This window comes from Nasonia vitripennis, chromosome 4 (assembly GCF_009193385.2).
Source record: "Nasonia vitripennis strain AsymCx chromosome 4, Nvit_psr_1.1, whole genome shotgun sequence".
Classification (NCBI taxonomy): domain Eukaryota; kingdom Metazoa; phylum Arthropoda; class Insecta; order Hymenoptera; family Pteromalidae; genus Nasonia; species Nasonia vitripennis.
The window spans coordinates 9780357-9806564 of record NC_045760.1 but is presented as its reverse complement, the minus strand read 5'-3'; the positions used below and the strand labels follow the sequence as shown (position 1 = coordinate 9806564).

General features: G+C 39.7%; 1 protein-coding gene across 9 annotated transcripts in view; it reads left to right on the top strand.

Moving 5' to 3' along the window:
• LOC100119646 (small conductance calcium-activated potassium channel protein) overlaps positions 1-25112 on the top strand; it is a 152279-nt gene extending 127167 nt beyond the window's left edge. For 8 of the 9 annotated variants that reach the window (XM_031929395.2, XM_031929396.2, XM_031929394.2 and 5 more), the window contains 7 exons: positions 2044-2139; positions 6699-7120; positions 8829-8964; positions 16640-16750; positions 17306-17433; positions 17568-17637; positions 18605-21277. In XM_031929395.2, coding sequence (XP_031785255.1) covers positions 2044-2139; positions 6699-7120; positions 8829-8964; positions 16640-16750; positions 17306-17433; positions 17568-17637; positions 18605-19276 — 1635 coding nt within the window. In that variant the 3' untranslated portion in view covers positions 19277-21277. Of the gene's footprint in view, positions 1-2043; positions 2140-6698; positions 7121-8828; positions 8965-16639; positions 16751-17305; positions 17434-17567; positions 17638-18604 lie in introns of all 9 variants that reach the window. The other variant, XM_031929393.1, reaches the window with a different exon arrangement.
• Positions 25113-26208: the final 1096 nt, after the last annotated feature.

Here is a 26208-nt window from a genome sequence, read left to right as displayed (position 1 = left end):
GAGTTTTTCTTCCTTTGCCTTCCGTACAGCTCACGCCTGCAACAGCAGCAGCATCTGTGAACTTTGCTATGCACGTGTAGATTAGAGTCATGATACAGCCTTATCTTTATTCCTGAAGTTTCGCTCGACTTCCGGTGTGTTCTGCTTTGGAACCGACGTGGCATTTTAATCGATTGCGAGCTCTGGATTGCCTGGGAATTAGCGATACTAAAGTAGCATGTATCTAGTTTCAATTTTAAATTCAGTTATGCTGAAGAAAAGCTACTGAGTTCTATATATATGTTTAAACTAAAAATGGTGGAATGAGTGAGGGAAGGTTAGGTGAATAAATCAAACGCAAAAAAAACACAATGAATTGCGCGGGAAAAAGACGACTTGCCTTGGCGTAAAAACTCTCCCGGAGAGGAGAGAAAAGCCGGGACACACGAATAGCTTTATTGAAGAAATAATGAAATTATACAATGCAAAGTGACTCTAGGATAGACCAAATAAAGAGAGAGAGAAAAACACAATTATGACTAAACACAATACGCGACGCACGGAATTACAAGTAGAGTCGACCGTCCTGAAAAGGACGTGAGTGACGACTTTAATCGCACGCAAATACAAGAGGTGTAGACGCAAGTTATTTGCAAGATGCAAAAGTCGACCGGTTCCTCGGGAGGAGCTGTCAGAACTGACAGGCACGTGCTCGCGAGCCCCAATCCCGCGCGAAAAGGAGACGCCCCTGGCGGCGCGCGCATGCGCTCGCCCGCTCTCGCCGCAGCGATCGACGCGCTACGGCGCGAAATTCAAATCTCGCTAAACGGCCATACATAACCCGAACATATGCTATATATTCAGTTTTTAATTTAACTGACCTTGTAATACCACACAGACAAAGCCGGCTGCTAATGGCCGATTCAATACCGCAGATTTTTTTTCTTTCCTACAGTGCATTCGCCTCTTGAAAAAAAAATATATATCCAGCCGCATCTGGAGCGCATTCTTTAATGAAGCACAGCAAAGCTTTTAGTGCAAATTATACGAAAAACTTGCTCGTGCCATGCTCAATTATTCGCAAGGACGTGGTTTACACATTTTTCGGCCGTTCAAATGCAATGCAAGAGTAAAATGTCTGGAAGAAAAAAGATAGAGCAACTTCGGCGCCTGCATTTTTCACAGGGAATTTTCGCTTTTTTTCTATTTCCTATGTCTTTCTATCAGTTCTCGCGAAATAATAATGTGCACACAGTTATACTCTAATACGCAAATAAAGTAATTTTTCACTTGGTTCAAGTTTTCTGAAGTATGAAGAAAAGTTCCACCCTTGCACACCATGCAATTTTAAAATACTTTTTACAACTTCGGCACTAAAACTCTGACGAAAATAAAAAAATTCTTCTCCTTGAGAAGATTATACCAATCAAATCCCCGCCAAAAAAATACAGCTTCCCTCCAAAGCTTTCCCCCATCGCTCTTATACAACCAAACGATGCGGTGCGCACAAAACAACGGCGCTGGTTATTGTCGAGCTTCGAGCGTTAAACGCGTGGCTCCATACAGTCGGGATTCGTGAATCTATAAATAGCCGTAACAATCCAGTTTAGAGCTTTCAAAGAGTCCCGGGTCCTGAGCCTGACAAATCGCAAAACGACGTGCCGTGGCACTTCCAATAAAACGATCGGCCGAATTGAGGTTTTACGACCGCTTCTGCTGCGGATGGATTGAATCCTAATGAATGTTACCCGCAGTGCCTTTGTTTTGCAGTGGATCTGCGAGATTCGAATCGAGGCGATGATTTCATACTGCTTGGATTTTGTGGAGGAGGGCTTAGCGCGGGGGCGAGAATTTATGGACACTTTGGGGGTAATCAGGGTTGAAAAGTAAGATGGATGTGTAAGTTGGGAATTCGAATGTTCGATGGGTATTTATGGATTTAATAAAAAAAGTTTTAACGAAAATTATTGAATATCAGTAGAATCATCACACAAAACTTTTTCATCCTTATGCTTTGCGAGAAAATATTTAGAAAACATTAATAAGAGAATTTTCTTTTTCCAGGCCTCTTTCTACTCGACTGCTCTGAAAACCCTGATCTCTGTGTCGACTGTGATACTCCTTGGCCTCATATTTGCTTACCACGCTTTGGAAGTTCAGGTGAGTCCGAAAATCGATAACGTCCACCTGAAAAACGACATCTTCCATACAATGCTCCATTTACTCTTTAAAAGCCTATAAAGATACTAATCCACGAACCCTCCTCAAAAACTGCTTACCAAAAAATTCCCCGACTCGCAAGTTCCACCAAAAAAAAAAAATAAAACATCGCCAACCCTTCCCACCACAAAAGCCTCCCCTTGCTGAAACAAAAAAAAGAATGTCGAAAAACGAGGCTTGCGCGAGTTCGTCGCAAAAAAGACGGGAGAAAACGGCTGGTGCTGCTGCCACCTGCACTTTTCGTTGTCGGAGCGTATGTTAGCGCTCTCGACGAAAAAAGCGTAAGAGGATGAAGGTGGCGGTGTATAAGGAAAGTTAAAGGCCGGACCCTTGTCCCTATCATGGCCGGGCGGAAAAAAAACGCCGACTCGGCGGAATCTCTCTCGAGGGTGTGTATCGCCGACAAGAAAGAGATGAGATCCGGAAGCTGAATTTATCGTTATAGGGGCAGTTTTGTTATTCGAGGGAAAATTTTGTTTGTCACAGATTAACGCATAAGCTTTGTGCGCGCTCGTTCACATCCAATTAAAATGGTTTATCAAAATTTTCGTTAGTATAACTTTGCCTCTGCGCTGTAACAGTGTCCGCGTGATTTGTTCACGTTAATAATACTCGGGGTGTGAAAAGTTTGGCGAGAGAGATAGGAAGAAAGATAACGTTATATTGTCTTTGTGATGTGTTTGGAGCTGAATTAGGTAAACATAGTTGAGACGAATTTGCGTTTATTTTGAGTGAGTTATAAAGGAGTTTGCCCGACTAATGATCGACGTGAGTGTTTTTCTTTTGGCTTTGATTCGTATAAGGAGGGATTATAGTAGATTAATACATAGTCAAGTGCATAATTAGCAGTATACTCTTATAGCGTTAACGTCCTACTATAAGTGCTTCGCGAAATAAAGTGATTTCACCAATCATCACTACTCCCTTGACCTCAAAATATTTCAAATATCGGCACAGTAACCAGCATCCATCACAACTTACGTCATTTGAAAAAGCAAACATAATCAAGCTCGAAGAAACAGCCTCTCAATCCCCTAGAACCGTCCATATAGTCGCGTCTTCATCCGCTCAGTCGCTCAATCGCGACCTTCGCGCCTTTTAATTCGATCAAGGTCCGGTCCCTGGAAAAAGCGAGATAGACGAAGCTCGCGATAGACAGATAGAGCTTCCGATTGATCGATCCGCGGATTGAATGTCTCTCTCTTTTCTCTCGAAATACCTATCCTCTATGCTTCCCTCGAACTTATTTGCTCGACTGAGAGTTTCTATACACGCAGGTGCGCAGCCCTGACGAAAATATTTTACTTCGTGTGAACCGGTGTGTCTGTGTACGGTGTAGGTGAAAAGCTTCGAGAGAAGTGGGAAGGATTGTAACGCGACGAGTGAACTTTTTTGCAAACACGACGATGGGACATGAAAGCATTGGGAGTGTGAAAGTCGGTGAATGGATCCGAATGTGCTGAGGGGAAATGAGATTTTCCCTTCGAATTTCGATCTTATCTTTTTCGGCTTCGGATCGAAACTATGCGCGAGAGAGCTTGAAAAGTTTTTAATAATCATAAGTGATTTGGAAAGCTCGTTACATTGATGAGGGTTTGAACTTTCGATCTTCCAGTTTCAATGACTTTAGTTGCAAGATGTTGTAACTTTCGGAAAATGCATATAGATGATCGCCTCTATTCAACAAGTAGTTACGTATAGAACGTAATCAGACCGCGAGGTGTAGAAACTATCCGTATCGATCCAAAAGCGATGTGACATAGAAGCAATTTTTCGTTACACGAATGTATATACCGTATATCAATTTTGTGATCGGTAGAGTATGAATAACCTCGCAGATACGCGGGAATAAGCAAGCGCAACGTCAATTTATACGAATGTATTCATACGCACGTGAATGTAAATGCAACGTACTTCTCGGTAATAAAAGTTATGCATAAATTCACCAACGCTTCCCAATGAATTCGCGGCATCTGTAATAAATCAGAAGAAAACATGACCTAAACCCTTAAAAGCGACGTACCTGTTGACCCGGAAAAATATCGAAGATCCCCATGGGAAATTTTCTCCGCACCGCAAATAATATCAAAATTAAATCTTCTTTTCAACAAAACTATACTCAACGTGCACGTACAAGTCTCGCGGGCGAAAACAATTGGTTTTCGCAATTTTCATATTTACGCGTGGAATGCGTGCGTATATGTGAGAGCGAGAGAGAGCTGGGTGTAAACAGCGCTAACATTTATTCAATTTGAGGTCTCGGGTTATGTATACGCGCTTTCATCATACTTATGTCATCATGTACGTTCGTAGTAAATAATGATATCAAAGCTCTTAAGATAAGTACACGACTGTTTTGAATAAATAATACCCTTCAAACATGCTTCCACTCGGTTACATACTGAAGCTTCTGATTGCCTGTAAAATAAATCAGTCGTTCTATTGTTCATCGTAGACGCAATCTCTGTATATCTATCATTGCAGCTATACTGATTCCAAGCCAGCGACGTTAATCCGTTGTAATAATAATAGAATTATCCTTCCAGAAAAGAACAGCAAAGTCAGTCTGTTGACTTTGCTGCGCGAGCAAACAGGGAGATATCCCTCTTTCGAAGAAAACTGTGGAACCCTCCTCCTAATACAAATCAGCAGCGTGGTGCCCCAAAGTGAAAATATCAATGGAAAGATCTCCCTCATGTTTGCTAACTCGGCGAAGTTCGAAAATCATTCTTTCAAACTACAGTTTCATCCGCGGCACGATTCCGATAAATCAATGTCCGAAGCAAATATACACCTTTTCTCTCCCTCACTCACACACACACACACACATACATCTACGTATATCCCCTACGATGATCCCTCACGAAGGAAACGTGACCCGTATACGAAGGCGACTCAAAAATTTCTCGCGTAATGTCAATAATCTCGTGCGATCGCCGCCTCCGCCGCGATGGTTGAGGAGCGAAGGTAAATAGAGAGGGATAGGGACGTATTTTATCTGGTTGGCAGAGAAGAGGAGCCTTTGACACCGGCTGCGCGCGGCGAAGGCCCAGAATAACTCTCGAGGACCGAGATCAACCTTCGCCTGAAAGCCAAATTCTTTTCTCTCTTTATATATATATATATATATATATATATATATATATATATATATATATATATATATATATATATATATATATATATATATAAGTAGGGCAGCTTTAAGTGGGTTGTAATGGCCCAGTCTGTAAGATTTTGGGGTTGACTGTTCGACGAGCCTTACTGATGCGAATTTCAAACGGATGCAATATATCAGACTTTGACCAAATCTCTGTTATTGTTGTTTGAACGAAAAATAGGTTCTTTTAATATGCAAGGAAAAATGCAACGAGTCGTCGAGGCGGACCATAATAAAGCGGCGGACAAGCAGCAGCGCTGCTGCATACCTACATAGCCTCCTGAGAGAAGCGTAAAGTTTCAAGAGACCTTTACGTTTTAATTCGGTCACTTTAGCTACGAATCCTCTCGCGCCCAATTTTCTCGCTCGCGTTCGTATATATATATATATATATATCCCTCTCTATCTCTACCTCTCTCTCTCTCGCTCTCTCTCGCTCTCTCTCTCTCGCTCTCTCTCTCTCTCTCTCTCTCTCTCTCTCTCTCTCTCTCGTGTTTCCCAGTTCCCTCATCCCGAGGGGCTGTGGCTCGGATGGACGCTCGCGAAAGTCTTCTTACAGGAGGTAGTTTTCTCTGGCTCTCTCTTCCTCTGGATAGTTGAAAGTTCAAAGCCATTTTCGATAGCTTAGTTGATTCTTATATCGACTTGTTGGAGCTAGTAGTTTGTTTCGAGGCGGGAAAAGTTCATTTTTCGCCGGAGTCGCTAGTGATGTGTGCAGCGAGCGAGAGATAATAATGGATCGAAGCTGTTTTTAAAGTATTCTCTGTAATGAAAAAAAAGGTGACGAAAATGTCATAGCCTCTCTTAACGGTTATTTAACGAGCTTTTCTTCGAAAACTTTGTACACATACGCAAAACGACAAAAACTGTTTCAACAATGTCTGCAGTCTTGGATCATTCATAAGAAATAGAACCTTGAAATAAGTGCACAAGAATATACGTTCAAGCGACAGAAGGTCGGCTTTAAACTTAACAGCGCTGACTTTAAAATTAAATGACCGCTGCGGATGTGTGTATATATATATATATATATATATATATAAGCTTCTCTCAGTATATCCCCGGAAGCCTAATTGAGAATAAGATCAGCGCGTGAAATTTACAGGGATCGAAAAGTGCTAAAACTCGTCGATGCCTATCGTAAAACAAGATGCCGTAACGTAAAAAGAGCAATTCCAACTTCATATACATATCTGTGTTGAATTTTAGCTCCCTGTTTCACACAATCCCGGTACGATACACACTGAAACGCGAAACCATGTACCCAGGAAAATTTGAAAACAAAAGATATCAATCATACAGATTAGAATTGTACAAACGATAAATTTCTCATTTGCAGTTATTCATGATCGATAACTGCGCGGATGACTGGCGGATCGCTATGACGTGGCAACGTATAACGCAGATCTCGCTCGAGCTGGCGATCTGCGCGGTGCACCCGATCCCAGGCGAGTACTACTTCCTGTGGACGACGAAACTGGCCAATAAGGGCGGTGACATCGGCTCCAAGTGGGTGCCCTACGACGTGACGCTCTCGCTGCCGATGTTCCTGAGACTCTACCTCATATGCCGAGTGATGCTGCTGCACTCGAAGCTCTTCACCGACGCCTCGTCTAGGAGCATCGGCGCCTTGAATCGCATCAACTTCAACACGAGATTCGTGTTGAAGACATTGATGACGATATGCCCGGGTACCGTGCTGCTGGTCTTCATGGTCTCGCTGTGGATCATCGCCTCTTGGACGCTCAGACAATGCGAAAGGTCGGCTATATTTTTATATTAACCAATTGTACGCAATTATAATACCCCCTGTGTCGAAAGAATCTATGTATATTATGAGATACAAAGGTGCTCAACGACGTTTCAATATTGTAGAATGAATGACGTAATAATATGAAGAAAAACGCGTTAACTTATAATATCGTCGATAAAACCGACAACTCGTTCGTCCTCAGCTGAACGCGCTTGAAATTGCTTAGCTCATAAAGATTCGTTATCCCGCGTTTGCGAAAAAATTGCCCGACATTTTTCATCTCGTATCTGCAATCAGAGCGACATCAAAGACGTTGTCGTCGCCTCGCGCATATACACACTCGTAAACCCAGGCATATTAAAATTAGAATCACTCGCGCATTCGCTCTGTATTCCTTCGCGAGTCACCCGCATGACTGGATTCGAATATCGCTTATTACGTCGGTTAGCTTCTGTTTTCGCGTTCCACATTATACATTCACAGACGAATAGGCGGCAAAGCGAGAGGTTTATTTTTTAGCTTTAACTGGAATTGATTCGCGATCGGCGCGAACGAAGGGTAAATAATTCAACAGGAGTCGCCCTTTTTTTAACCATGACACGCGATGACCTATATCTTCATTTCCAATAATGTACTGATTTGCGCGACGTCGACCCTTCGATGCGCCTCGGAAAAAAATAACGCACTGACATTCTTTGCGGTGATAAATCAGGGGCGTTTTTCAAAACTATGAAACGACAGAATGTTGTACGCTTATTGTGGGTGTTGCACACTCTGTGTGAGTATCATGGCGAGTTTACTCATTGTCGCAGTGACAGTGAAATACGTTGATATGTGATTCGCAAGATCGTTAAAAATTCCAGCGACTGTGACTTTGCTTAGAATTTAACGATTTACAAGCTCCTCGTCAGTTTCATAATCGAAAAATTATGCACGTAACAGCGCCGCGGGAAACTCAAAAAATCACTCGCATCAGCGGAATTGGATCTGTGAGAATGCCTCTAAATTACGGGGACGGAGTCGGCTGAGTTATGCGCGGTATAAAAATTTGGCATAAAAATTTAATTCACTGCTTCCGCCTTGGCGCTGCTAGTCTGCTGCGTCATACGAGTACGTATATTATATGCATTGATCGGCGCTTTTTTAATCAAGCTAATTTCACGTCGTTTTGCTTGCGTGGCTACATTTTCTTTTATGAATTTGTCGGCTTAATGTAATACACTGTGGGACACGTTATAATTAATTTGTTTTAATCCTATTAAAGGAACATTGCATAATAATGTTTGCAATCAAAAAATAGAAACAGAGTCAAGACAATTTAAACAAACTCGATTGCCCCGAGCATTCGGATATCCGGATTCAATTTCAGCAGTCGTCGCTTCTCATTGACAATTGAAATTCGGATCGAAAACCGCAAGCGCGTCTCCGAGTTTCCCCTTCAAAGCAAATCAAACGCACATCAGTAGAAGCGGATCCAATTCATCACGATACATCTATAGCTGTATCGTGTACAGTAGGCGTCACATTAGCGGGATCCGCGAGAGCGCATCCGAAACGGAAGATCGCGTGGAATCCCTTAAATCTCGAGCAATTTAATTTCGCCGGTCCTATGGGCTGGCATTTCTGATATGCCGAGCTCGTCGCACAAAGACCGACTGATGCGATGGAAGCAGTGGAATTGAAGCGAGATGTACATATGCGTGCATATATCGACAGGTTTCATGACGAGGAGCACGCGAACCTGCTCAACGCCATGTGGCTCATCGCCATCACCTTCCTCAGCGTTGGCTTCGGCGACATCGTACCCAATACGTACTGCGGCCGCGGTATCGCCGTCTCTACAGGCATGATGGTGAGTGTCATTTATTCAATCATTTTTAGGTATAACAGTGGTAAACGCAGATGCTCTTATCATTTTTATCGAAGTAGTTGGTCGATGATTTTGGTCGTAAACGTTTGAGCACTAACCGAAAGCTCTGATTTAGGTATAGATGCCGGATGAATATAGTAGAGATCTTGTGCGTAGTAACTATGGCTTTGATGTGAATTATCATTGCCTTATGCATTGAAGATAACGGTATCGTAAAGTTAGAATATATTCGCCTCATGAAAATGTAACCATACTCACAGCCATGACTGCCTCTTACAATCTAAACTACTCGACGTGCATTTAAAATGAGTATAAAACCAAATAGTAAACTAAAGTGCGGCTTTTACCTCAAAGGCATCCAAAATCCCAAAAAACGCTCCTAAAAAGCACTCGCTTCGACTAGAATCCCGGAAGGATCAGCCATCCAAGCTTAACGATCGATATTTATCCGAGCCGCGCGTACGTGCAAGTGCTGAGAGGCGCACCTTTTTCTCTATAGTCACCGTAGCCGGCGAGAAATAGCTTATACAAGCTAATACCGGATTAAGCCTCTGCGATTCGGCAGAATTCTTAAGCAGTTGCTACGCGTCCCTCATTTCGACGGAATGTATAGCAGGTTCGCTCATTAGTTCCTTTTTCCTGCACGTGACGTTGCTCGCGCTCTGATGAAAGAAGCAGAAGCCGGATGAGCACGCGATTCGTGTATTGGGGACTCTAATTCTTTTTTTCGTCAACAATTGGGGCTATTCGAAGAGGAATTGTAGTAGTGCGGATATGTGTTTTGGACGTAGGTGAAACGTGATATTGATTTGTAATTAAGAGAGATTTGCTAATGGTATAGGTGATTATAGTAATGCACGGAAAAAAATGGTTAGTTGTGGTAACCAAGTAATAATTGGTTAATCAAAAATTGGTTATGAGAACTAAGTGCTTGGTTAATTTTACCAAGCCGACTTTTTTACAATGAAAAAGACGACTTTATAGGTTACTAACCAATTTACTTGGTAAGGACAACAATTTTTCTGGTACATCATTGTTTTCATAGTGGGTCAACCAACATTTTTGTTGTAATTACCAAGATATTAGTTGAAGTACGAGTTGCAGCTTATATTTTCAAAAATTGTCTTGTTTACCAATTGCATCGCTAGCGCGACGACAGAGTGTCCGCCTTAGGACTTGAAGGACCCGAGTTCGATCCCCAGTAAGGGAGAAATTTTTTTCAGATATATTAATTGTATTATAAAATTGTATACATGTAAATTAAATGTTAAAAATAATAGCACACTTGTAAACGGGTCTATAAAATAATCTGCATGTATAAATAAATAATAATAATTAACAAACTTAACTATTTTTTTAGTAATGAGAACTAATATATTGATTAAGATAAAAAATATAGTTGGTTATGGTTACCAATTTTTCTTAACTAAGTCTACTTGGTCAATGATACCAACAAAATAGTTGGTGCGTATTTTCCCAAGCAATTTGGTTATCCCAACCAAGTACTTCGTTATCACAACTAACCATTTTTTTCCGCGTGGGAATTAAGTATCTGTTCTGATTTATTCAAGACGATTCCGATTATATTTTAATGGAAGGGAAATTAATTGGTATTGATTTATGAATTGAAGGTAAACATTAACTGCAAGATGGATTAACATTTATGAGATACTGGAAACGAATTCTTGGATGAATTATTCGCGAGTTGTGTTATCAAAAATTTGAATATGTTTAAATAAAAGCGATTCAAAAATATTCATAATTTAACGCAAATTAACGAATGTTTACGCAGAAACGAGATTAAACCAAGAGACTTAATAAATGTTCATTTAACTTCAAACCAAAATCAAAACAAAGTATCCCGCATCTCTCGTAATCCTCTCAACGTAGATGAAATAAATCTGGTGACTTTCAAGCGTTTATAGGTGTGCACACACACACACACACACACATATATATATATATATATATATATATATATATATACACACACACTTCAAAGCTCTGTGAAATCCTATTTCATAGAGAATCCCAATCCACAATCCTTTCAGAAAACGAGTTTCAAGACGATCGGGTTTTCGTGAATGGTTATTTCGATCCACTAACCCACATGATAACTATACTGGCACAAATGGTCGAACCTTTGTGTCGAAAAAAGATTTATGAAAGTGATCCGTTCTGGGGAAGATGACTTTCGTAGTTTGTCTTTATTACGTCATGCCTTCCGGACTTAACGACAGTGCCCTACTATTTTGCCGATAAAACAAGCATTGCCAAAGATCATATTTTTCATTTCATTTCTTTTGCTGATGCGACTTCAAATGAATGTAATGTTAAGTTTTTATCTCACAAAATGATCGGTACTGTCATCTGCACCTTTACAAAACGCATCTAACAATTGAACCAGCGCAATTGAATAAGAAATCATATTGAAAGCTGAAAATCTCATTATACACAATGCAACAATGTAACGACGAAATAGCAACGCATTCAGACGCAGCGCGCAATTTACACTGCACTGCACTTTCGCATAATCAACGCCCGTCGTGTGCGGATAAAAGGGGAACATGATTTTAATTAGATCGGCGCGTACGTGATCGCTTCCTGCGCGACGCAGAAGAATAAAGATAGAGAGGAGGCAGCTGGAAAAGAGAATTAAAATTAGGATTATTTATGTGTCGCGGGGATCGCATAAGTTGAAAGTAGACTTTTCCGTTTGTGTTTTTTCGAGGCTTCGTTTTGTGGATAAAATATGACTCACTAACAGTTTAATTTTATATATATATATATATATATATATATATATATATATATATATATATGGGAGAACAATTTAATTTTAAAAATGAAAAATGTAAAATACTCACGAAAAGCACATTATTCTGAAGAAACCTCCTGCGAATCATACATAATCTCAGCTGAAATAAACTATACACGAATGCACTAAAAACCTGAACAGTGTAATTAAAGCAGCCGAAGAATATGCCTCGGAGCTTGAGCTTCACCACGACACAGACTCGCGATTTGTATTTGCAAAGTCAGTCTCGACATCCCCAGAGTCTCGCAGAAGCGCACCACGACCTCGCGCTTGCTTATTAGTAAGATTAAGTCCCCTAATGCCGACGCTAGCGATCCTTTCGATTTCGCGGGGAAGTATATAGTCTTATGGATGCCTTTGTTAGGGACAGTTAAAACCGTGTATTATTTCGAGGTCCAGGGGTGTACTGTCCGAATTCTACTTTTCGACCATTTGTTCTTTGAATTTGATTGTTCCAGTAGCGCTCCCTGAAACGCGTCGAAAACGTCTCGAAAATATCCACCTCCGCTTGGAGTAAATACCACCAATTATGCGCGTCGACTTCCAAGGCTTGAGATATGACGTATTTTAGCTCGTGGTCTTCCGGTATGGCCAATTTAATGTAATTGTCGAGTTCTGACAAGAACTTCATGGGTCTTTCGCTAACTAGACCTTTGAATTTCGGCGTAGCTATTTTCACACGTTTAGTTATATCAGTCGTAGATTCGGAAGAGCCACCGCTATTATTTTTTATAATTTTTTCGAGTCGTGTAGACTCTCTTGCCTGTGCCTCGATAATTTTTTGCATACGCAGACATAGCTCCGTCTGGGATGCTTTAGTTTCAATTAGTGTGCGTATATCCTTAAAATCTGATTGTAATTTAGTATGTTGGTCAGAGAGGGCATCATAGTCCGACTCGACGGTTTCTAGCCTCTTTTTCATCGCGTCATGGCTTTGTTGCAAGTTATCTATGTCAATCTTGTTATTGTCACTCTCTTTTTTTATTCTTTCTAGCGTTAAGGCAAGAGCGTCTATGCACTCGATAGTTTCGAACTCTTTGTGTTCTTTACTCGTGTTTAAAAAACTCGTACGTATATGTGGCTCTCCGAGAGAGTTCAAGTCTTCGTTAGTTTCTAATTTTTCTACTCGTTCTTCCAGTGTGCTTTGTTTTTTGTCTAATGTGGCAAGCTGGTATACTACAGCATCTTTCCACTCTAGCTCTTTCTCCGCATTGTCTGGATTATGTTCATTTTGTAACTTTTGGATTTCTTCTAGGATCGCTAAAGAGCGTCTGTTGTGGGTTTTACCTGCGGCTACAGCCATTTTTTTTTTTTTTTAAGTGTTTTAGTATCGCAGACAAAGCTAGAGAAAGGGCCTATGGGCCGTAATCGAAAGAAAGGAGAAAAAAAAACTTTTGTTATCCAAGGGTTATTCTAAAAAATTTGTTTTGATGCTTGAGATTTCCACATAGAAGGGGGGAAACGTTACCGCACTTTACATTAAGCTGCACGTCGGCTCGTGAATTGTGAGTTTACTCATCCCGTAGGTTATTTTCGAGACTTCCCGGTCGAGCGAGTCGAGTCGTGAGTTCAGGGTTCGGAATTTTATGCCCGTTCGCGTCGATAGTTTCTCGATTAGTTTGAGTGTCTCAGTCTCTTCTTCGAGGAGTTCTTCGAAACCTTTTTCCAGGACGCGTAGATCACGATCGAGATTTAACACATTCTTATGACACGTTTTGACATTCCTGTCAACATTTTTGAGGGCTTCGTAGTTCCGCGTGCTGCGCTTGGTTAACTCCCAGATCGCCTCGCAGAGATTATAGAGACGCTTGTGTATTTGTTGCTCGGCGAGCGATAACTGAAGAAGGGGGATCATTGATCGTAGTGGAGTTTTCAAATCTCCAAAGTTAAAAGTAAAAATGTTCCAATGATCTCCCTTAGTCAATCTCCCGTATTATAACAAACCCGGGTCCCTGTTCGGGCGCCATGAAACGGTCCGCGAAGGGTTAATACGCGAACGCGAAGGATTCGAGACCCGAGGTTAGTAAAGCGGGAGAGAAGCACATTCGAAGAGTGATAGCAGTCTTTGATCCACCCGGTAATATCTATTGAGTGGACAAAAGACCTCCCTATCCTCTGTAATGGCCGAGACACCAGAGGAGGGCTGCTCGTGTATAGGGGGAGATGAGTAGGGTATCCCCACTACGCATATCCTGCACACTTAGGTAAACCACGCAGCTATTAGACTAATGTGTGAGGTACTACCATCTCACCATGAGTCTAGAACCAGATGCGCCACCTAAATGCAGGGTACTACCATCCTACACCGGTGACACAACTGATGGGGGGATGGGAGTGGGTAATGCTAAACAATGGTTAACATAGCTTATATGTTTTAAATGTCTTTTATTTATTTATTTAATCATTCAATATTCAAGTATAAGCGATGCTGGATCTCAGTCTACAAGGAGAGGGAGTGGACTGCACACATACTCTTCGAGAGCCTGGGGCTCATGGACTACTGGGTATGGTGGAGACCGGAGCAAGCAGCGAGTACTACCATTCGCACGTTGCTCAGTTGAGAGCCAGATCATGAATGCTCGCTGCTGACTCCGGGGCTCCTTATATACCCGGGATGCTCCCTCTCTCCCGTGTTATCTGCGCACACGTCATCTACCAGCGCTTAGGTAGACTATTTACATGTAGCTACTAGCGCCACTCGGTCGGTAACTTGCCTACGCCAGGCAAGTTATCTGTTGCTGTTCTCTTATCCCCCGGGCTGGACTTGCCGTCTCAATATTTATGTTTATTATACACGGTATAATATAACGAAATCACATGAATCTGATCAGAAAGTTTACTCATTTCGAGAGAAAATCCGGTTCTTAGAGAACTATTTCAATTGAGAATGCAGGATGGGTGCAGAGTCAAAGGAATGCTGATATAGTCACGAGGCAAGCCGATAAATTGCAGTTTAATAATGAATTAATCAAGCGTATAGCTGAAATTATTTATGCTTCAGGGAGTGCATGGGACAAGACTACATTAAGGTTCAAAACTAAACAGTGAAATCATTGTTGATCAGATACTATGACTTTATTGAAAGCGATCAGGTCCTTGTGTGACCTTCTCTCACAAGTTGTCGCCGAGAACTGACGCTCTACTCATTAAACGCCGCCGAAAACTCGGGCCCGCTAAAACAAAGACACTTTCCCGAGGACTACCGAAGGGACTCAAAGCAACTCTCTGGCCTGGCAGTCATAGATCGGCCCTTTAGCCTCTCCGCACTGAAAGTGACCTTCAAAATCCGTGTAGTAAACTCCCTACTGAGGTCGTGGCAGTCTAGGAATGATTATAAAACCACTCCTAACCGTATTGGCCTGAAGTCACGAATCGCCTTGTCGATTCGCGCATATGAGAGCCAAATGACGGAGAAACATTCGCTAAAACTACTAATAGGTAGAATATATTATTGATAAAGAATAAATACGCCTTACTTGCTATTATCCCTAGTAGCCCTCGGTTACGTCCGGAACAGATAAATTGATGAGTTTATTTAAATATAGATTGCAATGTAGCTCGTCGTTATTGAAGGTATTTATAAATCACGCTGAATATTCGTAAAATACAAATATGTATAAAGAGATACATTATTGAAAAAAAAATTATTTTTATAAAATCAATCGCTTATAAAACAGATACGTGTGTTGTCAACTTTTAAGAGTAGTCTCGCCTGAAAACCGAAAGCATGTCGTTGCAAAAAAAAATGTAGCATCTTTCGACTTGCCGAGGAAAGAAGTCATCCTTTTCTTCGCAAAAGGCTCTTGACTTTTCCCTCGTGTATACCTTCTGGGCACATCGATCCCCTTCATTATACCTCTTCTATATAACCTCCTTACTCCGTCGCAAAAAAAGCATCTAATCAAAACCTGTCCATTTTTTGATAAAAATATTATCATCTATATCATGCAGATATGATGTATTTATTCTGTGACACGCCGTCATTTCAGCTCTGATTTCAGATAAGAAGGGAATCAATCTATCGAACGCGGGGTAAATTTTTTTTGTCGAGCCAACCTCGGCATCCCGCGTTTTTTGTTTTGCTCGACTCTGCGAAGAAGTCAGCTTTTTACCTCGAGGTCTCGCGTTTCGCTCGTGGCAAATCTCGCGCAAAGTGATCCAGTAACACAGCTGCGCTAAATCAGGGCAGAAAGCCTAAAGAAGTGGGCCGAGAAGTCGGAAAGTCGCGAGAAATTCACTGAAACTTTGAAACACCTGTGGCAAAATTTATTAAATCTTCGTACATTAGAGTAACTCATTCGATTCTTTTCGTTAAAATTCAATAAAAATATTACATTTACAGACGATGTCATTAGTAATAACTGTCGAAAATAAAAGCCAGGTATATACATCGCCCCTTTTCGATGGCAGACGGGATCCTTGAATTCATCGGTTTAAGGGTGATTCACTGCCTTGCAAGAAGATAACTTATTCAAAGCGTCTAACGAACCTGGGACTACTACCAACTGGAAAACAGTAACACCAGCAGTAGCTGCAGCAGTGGGTCATTAAATTTCCACTTGGCAGCTCTATAGCAAATACCCAAGAGAGGCACGAAAGGTCGAGAATTTTTAAGCAGCGAGGACACTTAATCAATCACGCGCATGCACATCCTCCTGAATAATAAATCCCTCCTAACGTGCTTTCCTCGTCTAGACTTGAAAATTTCAAATGTGCAGCGTGAATCTAATTTCCCAGCGTCGTAAATCAAGGAGCTTCGACTCTTCCTTATTCGTTCATACATCCATGTGTATCAACTGATCTGGGTTTTTCTGCTTTATTTTCTGTTTTCGCTCGAAGGGCGCCGGCTGCACGGCTCTTCTCGTCGCGGTTGTATCGAGGAAGCTAGAGCTGACGAGGGCCGAGAAGCACGTTCACAATTTCATGATGGACACGCAGCTGACAAAGAGGGTAAGTGCTTTTCTGTACAATCTTTTATTCTTCGCGCGATGAATTCGCATTCGGAATTACAGAAGCCCGAGTGTAGGTGAAAAGGTCGAAGTTTAATTGGATCTTGGAGGGCAGTGTAGTTCTATTTTATTTTCTCGAGGGTGAAGAATCAAATGGGATTTTTATTGTATTACGTTTTAGAGTTACTTTTCTTATAGTCGCAGTGTGGGGCGGTTTAGATACCTTTTAGTTTCGTTGGAATTCCCTACCGAAGTTTTATTGATTATACTTCAAGTGTAGTTTTGTATCGGCCTTTAGTACTTTTAAAATGATGATGCATAAATATTACAAGTCGTAAAAAGCTTTGAATTTTTTTCAATGTGTCAAAATTGTATATTAATACTCATACTTCATAAAATCGATTCAAGAAAAAATAATAGCTAACTCGAACACTCCAAGTAAAATGTCTCCGACGATCCGGCAAACAATGCGAGCATCGCGCAAACTCCTCGTTTTTTCAGCCCAATAAAGCCAGGCAAACTCTCCTACAACACGCTTTTCCGCTTTGATTCTCAGCTGAAGAACGCGGCAGCGAACGTGCTGCGCGAAACGTGGCTCATCTACAAGCACACGCGGCTGGTAAAGCGAGTCAATCCCGGCCGCGTTCGTACCCATCAGCGCAAATTTCTCCTGGCCATTTACGCGTGAGTATATACACATAGCTCGCAAAAAGCGAAGTCACGCTAACTCTCTACATCAGCCGTATGTACATATTCCCCTAATTGATGTTTTTTACGACCTGTTTTTTTCTCCCTCTTTCTCTCTCTCTGCGGTACAGATTGCGGAAGGTCAAAATGGACCAGCGGAAACTCATGGATAACGCCAACACGATAACGGATATGGCCAAGGTATGTTTTATCTATACATACGTTTAGCAGTATATGCGCATCCGCGCAAAAGTTTTTCGAGTACACACGAGTTATATTATGCGCCGAGATTTATACACGATGATAAGTTTTTGAGGTTATGTTCGCTCCCGCCGGCCGGTGATTTACTGTGTGTTGGCACTAACTGTGTAAAAAGTACGTTTTAAAACCGTTCGATGAGTCGCGACCTTCTTCTTTTCAACGACGAGCTTTTAAGTTCTCGCGCAGTACACGTAGCGCGGAGAGAGCTTTAACGTCGCAAGGCTATCACATTTTCTAATGAGCTCGGATTTATCGGCAAGTTTGTTGAGAGCCGTATCACGGATTCATTAGCGGACTGAGAAAAAATTGCTCAATAATGAAGATATAGCTATACAATGACGCAAGCGATTTTAGCCGTGGCGTTATCTTAATACGATCGAGAATTACGCCACAACAATCTTCAGAATTTTATCATACAGGGTTTGAGTCAATCGAGCGATCTATTCAGAGCGTATAACAATTTGCAGTGTTGTATTCTTTAGTAACGTTTGAGAATTAAAGAGATAAAGATGGCTGTAGCTTAGGCTCTGGAGGTTTTAATAAAAAATCGATAGCTTCATTATAAGTTTTTCTCGTAACTTTGAATGAGATCACGAAGGACAAGTCGATAAATTGATTAGACTCGTAACTAATTGCAGCAATTTGGCGTTAAAGTTATAATTTTTAGCGTGATAGATTAATCGAATCTCTTCTGATTTGAGCACAATGATCGAGTAAATAGAATCGCTGAGCTTTTAGATAAAAAAGGTTTTTCTTTTAGCTTTATAAAAAATAATTGTAAAAAATGACAAGGAGATGTAAGAACTGTTCGAACGTCCTTTAAAATTAATTCCAAATAAAATTTTGATTAAGCATGCTGTCATTACTGCTATTAAACAACTAATATCCATGAATCTCTGTTGAACAGACGCAAAACACGGTGTACGAGATAGTCTCGGACATGAGCACGCGTCAGGACGCGCTGGAGGAGCGTCTGGTCGGTCTGGAGGAGAAGCTGACGTCGCTACAGGAGCAGCTGGAGATGCTACCGGAAGCCTTGACGCGCTGCATGGCCCAGCACGCCGAGCGCCTGGAGCAGAGGCGGAACTTCCTGCACCCGGACACGGCAGCCGGGAGCCTCGCACCTACTCCAGCGAGCGGCGTAGCTTCGGCGGGTCCGCTGCTAGGTGGCACCATGGTGAGCTCGACCTCCACAGGCGCGAGCTTTCCAGGCTTCGCAGGTATCGGGGCCAGCGGCTCGATTCTCGGGCCCACTCCCCTCCAGCAGCAGCAACAGCATCAGCAGCAACTGGTGAACGTGAGTGGCTCTGGCGCCAACACTCTGCTGCCGCACTCGCGAAGTGTCCCGAGCGGACCGAGCACAGTGTCGCTGCATCCGTGGCCGGCCTCGCCAGTGCTGCCGCCTGTCTCAAGTCGGACTCCCCACCTGGTGCCTGAGACCGGCACTGGCAGGCAACAACAGTCATCGCAGCAGCCGAGCACCTCACAGTCGTCCTCGCGGCTCTCCTCGCAGCAGCAGCAGTCTGGACTCTCAGGTCTGGGCAACAGTCAAGGCTCGGACTCGTCACCACACAGCTGAGCCTCGTCTCTGCAGCCGCAGCACTCTTATTGAGCCCGGGGCGAACTTCGTCGTACTCCTTGCGCGATCCGGGTCCAACTACCTATTATATACATATTACTATACTAATCACTCGGTGCGCGATCTTGTTCTGGTCGTGCGATTCTTGTTGCTCTGAAAAACGTTCTTCCCATTCTATAAGGTCTTTTCTCGTATTCAATATCCCCTGTATCTTCAAGTTTTACTTTTGCATATCTTTGATTGACCGCAGTGGACTGGCGATATTTTTCCGAATCTTGGGATTCCCCGAACAGAGTTTTAATTCTTGTGATATTAAGTTGGTATCACTGCGTTGTCTAACTCTGGTGTTTATTTGGTTCTTTATCTAAACTGATGAGGATCGGCAATTCACTGTGCTCACTTCTATCCCTTTCATACATGTTTCAATACTTATTTCCCAATCAATAGACACGGCGATATGTCACAAAGAAAAGTATACATGAAGAGAATAGTGTACATAATCGTTGATTTCGTAGATTTTTTTAGAATTTTACTTACAAGAATAGCTACCGTAAGAAGCTTTATATACTATACCATTAACGGCCTTTAACGTAGAATTTTATTATTATTAGTATTAATTAGTACGCACCGAATTTATTAGAATTTTTTCACGATAAACTTTTCTGTGTGCATATATCCGCTATGCCAGTTTCCGTACTCTATTTTTTTCTACATCGCAAGGCAAAGGTTATTACAATTATAAAGTCTCATATATCATGTTTCTCATTATTTTTACTTGTTTATTTCACGTTTAAAGTCCCTCTATATCGTTTTGTCTTGCTTATTCATCCATCTCCCGACAATATCCACAAACGATGTCTTACCGTAATGGTTCATTCGTCGAAAGCTAAGAGAATAGCACGAGAAAAGCGGCGCGATAGTGACGAACAAATGAATGTCGTTATATTAATAAGAAAAAAGATATATAAATAAAAGGAATGGGAACGGACCGGAATCGCGCAGACGCGCGTGCGAATTTTCCACTTTCTGCGAGCTGCCTCTGCCCAACTTGCGTGCCTGATCAACGTTACGTACTACTATGTAAGGACATATATAACAAAAACAATTTAAAGAAAAAAACGAGTATCTACAACGCGCGAGCTATACCTGGTGCTTATTCGGAAACGATTTCACGGTTTGTGTGTCGAAACGTCAGCTTTAATATGATATTTATATGAAGAGATGCAAACGAGAAATGCAAAAAATGAGTGATGAACATTACACGAGAGATATAAAGAAAAGAAGATAAAAGTGCGAGATAAAGTGTGCAACAAAAATAGGAAGCGAAAAGTGCACGTAGTGGAACTTGCCTTTTTTCGTAGTAGAGGTACATGACATATGATATGAAAAGTGATCGCCAAGTGTTAAAACCATAAATAGAGACGCTTTCGTAAACGAACGATTGATTTATTGGAAAAGCCTTGGAGTGCTAATATCGCGTACATATCAGAAAATTCGAAACGATGCTAGCCAAAAATAAAAGGTTTTCGGAGACTCTGTTGGTAAGACAGCTTGACAGCATTACCTTATTTTCATTATCGATTGCTGTGTATAATAGAAATATTTGTTTACGTTGTTATACTATTTTATGACTAATTATGTACTAAATATGACTTCCACTGCGTTATAAATTTGCATAGGCTTGCGTTATTACAAGGTTTTGAACCTTTGCTTCAAATTTTATTAAGTTTAACGATATAACTTTCTGCGTGGAACGTAGAAACTGAAAAAAAAATCATGACAGTCGGTAATGTTTTAAATTGAAGTCGACAAATTCGTGGGAATTCATATTACTGACCGAGCCTCCTAAAGCACTGGTACGCCTGCCTCCAAGTGTTCGAACGTGCAACATTGAGAATTTTCACGAATTGGGAGCTAAAAAGTGAGCTTACTCGCTTTAACGTCCAAAGAATTATAGACTTTAAGAGATGCATCGCTTTAAAACTGCGTAAACAATGAGAAGTGCGCCGATACGCATATAAAAATAAGAAAGAAGGAAAATAATGACGTTTATGGGGGTTTAATGTGCAAAAGTTGCGTCTGTGTGAAGAAGGGCGCATTTTTTATCATTGTAGATATAATTATATACTGTTTAACCAAAGTTAATGAAAAAATGGATATATAATTTATTTAAACTTTAAGTATAAATAATAATAGCCGCGCTCGAGCGGTACAAAAGGATATAAGGATTCTATGATATATTCGATCTAGGATATTACTATGAAGTGTATATAGAACTATTCGATTATATATACATATATGAATAATTATATATTCTAAATCTTCAGTCATTTTCTAGTCATCGTTTTATGTTCATCGATCGACGAGTAGTTAAGGAACAAAACAAAAAATACGAAAACAGCCCCCAGAAACTAAAAAATCGAAGACCTCAAGAGCGTTTGAAACCTCTTGTTTAAAATCCTCTAAATCAACTCCTTCTCCTTTGATCCTGCGCGTCTCTCTCTCTCTCTCTCTCTCTCTCTCTCTCTCTCTCTCTCTCTCTCTCTCTCTCTCTCTCACCCATTGTAGTCCGCCGAGTAATTATGGCTAGTAGCTCAGAACAAACAAACGTGTGCATTGTCACAGTTCTCGTCGAAGCGCGCGTGAACCCGTAGACACGCTTTATTACTCTGACGGCACGAGCACGACTGTATTAGCAGAAGAATAATCGGGTCGAGTTCTCACAATTCAGTTTATGGGGGGACAGCGCAGAGATGCTAGAATTCAGCGCCGACGTTAATTACCGAGAATTATGGTACTTCCGGGAAGGTTAAACCTTTTGCAACACCCCAAAAATGGATGTATCGCAATAATGCTCAAAAATATAATTCTTTTGTTTTAGACGGGGTCGTGTGACACGTGCATATAAAAAGAAAAATGTCCTCCGTGCGTAAAATTCAAGAAGAAACGTTTGTTTATTATTGCACAATTTTTATTGACGAGATTATAATTCGAATATTAACAAGTGCTTGCACTTTCGTAGAAGTAAAGCGAGTTTACGCTAAAACAAAAATTGTCCGTCGAGTAATGAAACGCGTTCGCTGCACTCGGTATACGATTGGAAAGTGAATAGTAATATATCGCGACAAGTCAGGCATGAGTCGTGTGATAATGGTGCAAAACTTCAAAGGTAGAGAAATAATGCTGGGACTTATACGATTAAAGAGATGTTGAATTATCTTGTCCGTCACTGTTCAATAGGATGATATAATAATGCTTTTGCAACAGGCTAAAGTTTCGCGAAACACTGTGGCGAAACGGGACCAAAATAAAAAAAAGCAGTGCACAAAATGCATTTTGAAGATTGACACTGTAGCTTGTTATCCGTACATTCATTAATCGCGTTTCAATTTTTTTCTTTTTCGATTTCTTTGACGATAATTGTTTGAGTTACAAACACTTATTATATTTCGTTAAAGTCATGATACACATAAGTAGATAAATTCGACAATTCTTCGAAATCGCAGAGAAAAAATCGCTGTCGCAGTTCTGATCTGATTCTGATCTCGAATCTCGAAAAAAAGAAAAAACGCACTGGGCATGACAACCACAAGCGATATTTTTATATAGATTTCTTGACAGTGCATTATAGTGCCAGGAAGACCACATGCCAACTACAGGAGGAAAAAATACGAAAACTGTCAAGTAATGTAATGTTGACGAATAAACTCTCGATATTAAATTTAAATAACATATATATGGGCGAGAAAAATAATACTTAGCTGATAATATAAATTTTAAAATAAATATAAATCGCATAATTATATACTACCGTAAGATACACATTACAAGCGTACATAAAAATCCGCGTATACACATTCGTTCACTCGGATTAGCAAAACCTAAAAAAAAACTCATTCTTCAAAATAAATATGCGTTTAAGAGAACAGGCGAGGCGTTATTTTTCTTCCTGGTGAACAATTTTTTTCCTGATCTAATGTTAACTATATGGTATTTATCTTGAGTAATATGGGTAATTTCTAAATCCAGAAATTATTGTTGATCAAATTGCGCGGTGGATCATTCGTATTGTAAATATGCCAAAAAATCTTATGATAAAAGATGCAAAAATAACTTATAGTATATATATGATTATGAAAAAAAAAATATAGAGATATGTATGAACTTGTTCAATATTTAATCTTAATAGATATATAATGAACTAAAGAACACCAAGAAAATTAAATAAATAATTAAGCGTAACAAGCGATATAAGAACGGAAATCGAAATTGTACATTTTGTATTTTGAAAACTGTTTTTTATTCTCATTTGCGTGACGATAATTTTTTATAGTAAATCGTTTATTTTTTGTAAAACAATTGAAACGACCTACACTCAATGTAAAAGAACTCGTATAGAACGAATTTACTTTATACGAAGTCGAATCATGAGCTGCATCGTAAATTGAAATAAACGTTAATAACTTATATATAATAAACTTGTAAAATATAATCGTTTCTATGTCATACGCGGCAACGTATATTATCTCTTTTATATAAAGCAACAAATATTTCTAATTTAACTTAATGCGCTTCATTTCAAGACAAATCGAGATTCACTAGAACAGTCGTAAAATCAGATCCTGAAAAAATATATAACAATACTAAAGCCGCCAACAACGTTTTACTTTGCTTGCGGGCATGTCTGTTTTATATAATATAATAAAATAACGAGGAGAGAAAACGTAGCATTGATGGACGTAGTTATGTACGCTAATATTTATGTATAGGGTTATAAATAAAGTAGGATTTTAATGAAATGCGAAAATTCTGAAATCGAAACAATGGGTATGTGTACCATATTACATATTAATTCATAATTAAATCAATGATTCATTAAAAGAAATGTAGTATTTGAAACGGATGATTTTTTGGTCTGTGTTAGGTGCTGCTTTAGAAATAACAGTAAGTCGAAACTATTAGCGAGTTAAATTTACATATATCACTTTAGGTTTCCTTCTAATATTAGAAACGAATGTTTATACATTAGAATGAAAGAGATATATAACAAAATAAAAGGAACGGAATGCATGATGAAGTTGTGTTTGGTAAAATAAGATGTGCAAGCAACATAACAGACACCGTCGGTAGCCTTTAATGAGGCCATTCTTAATGCCTATTAACATTATAATATGTAAAAACTCATGCGTAAAGATGAATCTGTATGGAATTTGTGACACTTCACTCTGGCGATTTAAGTACATACATGAATAACGTAAAAGTTATTATTATTACTATATATACTTACATAAAAGTATAAAAGCGATTAATTGCAGAATTACACATGACATGCAAATTGCAAAAGATAAAAATATATGCATATAATTAACATTTTAACAGTAGATAGATTGGAGAAGATTATATACATATACGCGTGCGATGGGGGAGAGGGACGCGACAACAATTGAACCATAAATGAAAGAATATGCTAAATATATATTATACAAATTACATTATATACCACTATATAACATCATTTTAATCATTTATATACAAAGAACAATATAAATATAATTGAAATAAAAGATAACATCACGAAATAGGGAATATATATTTACAATTGCCGTTGTTGTTAATTAATATGATTAAGAAGAAATAAAGGGATTACAGAAAAAAATTATATTACCGAATATTGCTACCTAATTGCATTAGTTACGTACCTAGATCACGTAGGGATAGCCGTAGGTGATATTTTGACAGTTCGACTACGATTATTTATAACAGATTATAATAGACGCTCTGAGAACGTAGGCCGAAGAAGTTGCGTTATAGTAAATTCAGTAAAAAAAAAGAGAAAGAAAAGAAAAACGATGCAGCTATATTAGTTGTTATATAACTTCACGGGAAAATAAAAATAATATTGTAACCAAACAAAAAAAAAGGTATGATAATATATATATATATATATATATATATATATATATATATATATATATATATTAAAAAATATTAAAACACGAAACGACCAAACCGTTAAAGCAGATTCGTATACAAATCTACATATACATACTATAGGCGATAGATGATGAAGAATTGAGAAAGCACTTTTACATGAGTTTTTTCATTGAAAGTATACCTTTTTAAGGAAAAAAAATTGAACAAATGAATAAAATAGCCGCAAATATGCGCGAGACAGCGTGGCGTCTTGCAAAGAAATTTTCCGCGCATTTATCACTCTCTAGAGCATTTAAAGAACAGATAAATAATAACTAACAAAATAATAATAATAAAAAATAACGATTACAATAATGATAATTATAATAACGACAGAAAAAAGTTACACTTTAAACGAAAAAAGAAGATGAAGTTAAATTAACGTAAAAATCCTATCCAATACTCTATTCTTAAACGAAACAATGAGAAAGAAATCCCAAAACCTACCTTCGAAGGATTTTCAATTTTCCTCTACCTCGTCTCTCTCTCTCTCTCTCTCTCTCTCTCTCTCTCTCTCTCTCTCTCTCTCTCTATTTCTAAAGCATTCCCTCGTTATCTTTCTCTATCTCTTGAACTCTTTCTTATCATAGTCAATCAGCGCTGCGAACGAAACGTCTCTAACAACTGTGTGAATGACAGCGTATGTATGAGTGCGTGTTTGAGAAGAAAAAGTCTTATTGAAATACGAGTGACGTACACTTTCGTTGGGGCACAAAGCGTTGTGCACGTGTGTACAATTACAACGATGAGAGTCGCGTATCCGAAAAGAAAAGCGAGTGACTTATAACCGCTGCTTCTCCTTCGTTTTTTTTTTCATATTGATCGGCGCTTTCGCTGAATTTTTTTCTTCTACTTATAATACTCTGATTTATCATTACATCGACAGCAAGATAAAAGTTATATCAAACGTTGATTGTTACATTACCGTTATTGCTATTACACATAAATGCGTTCTCATA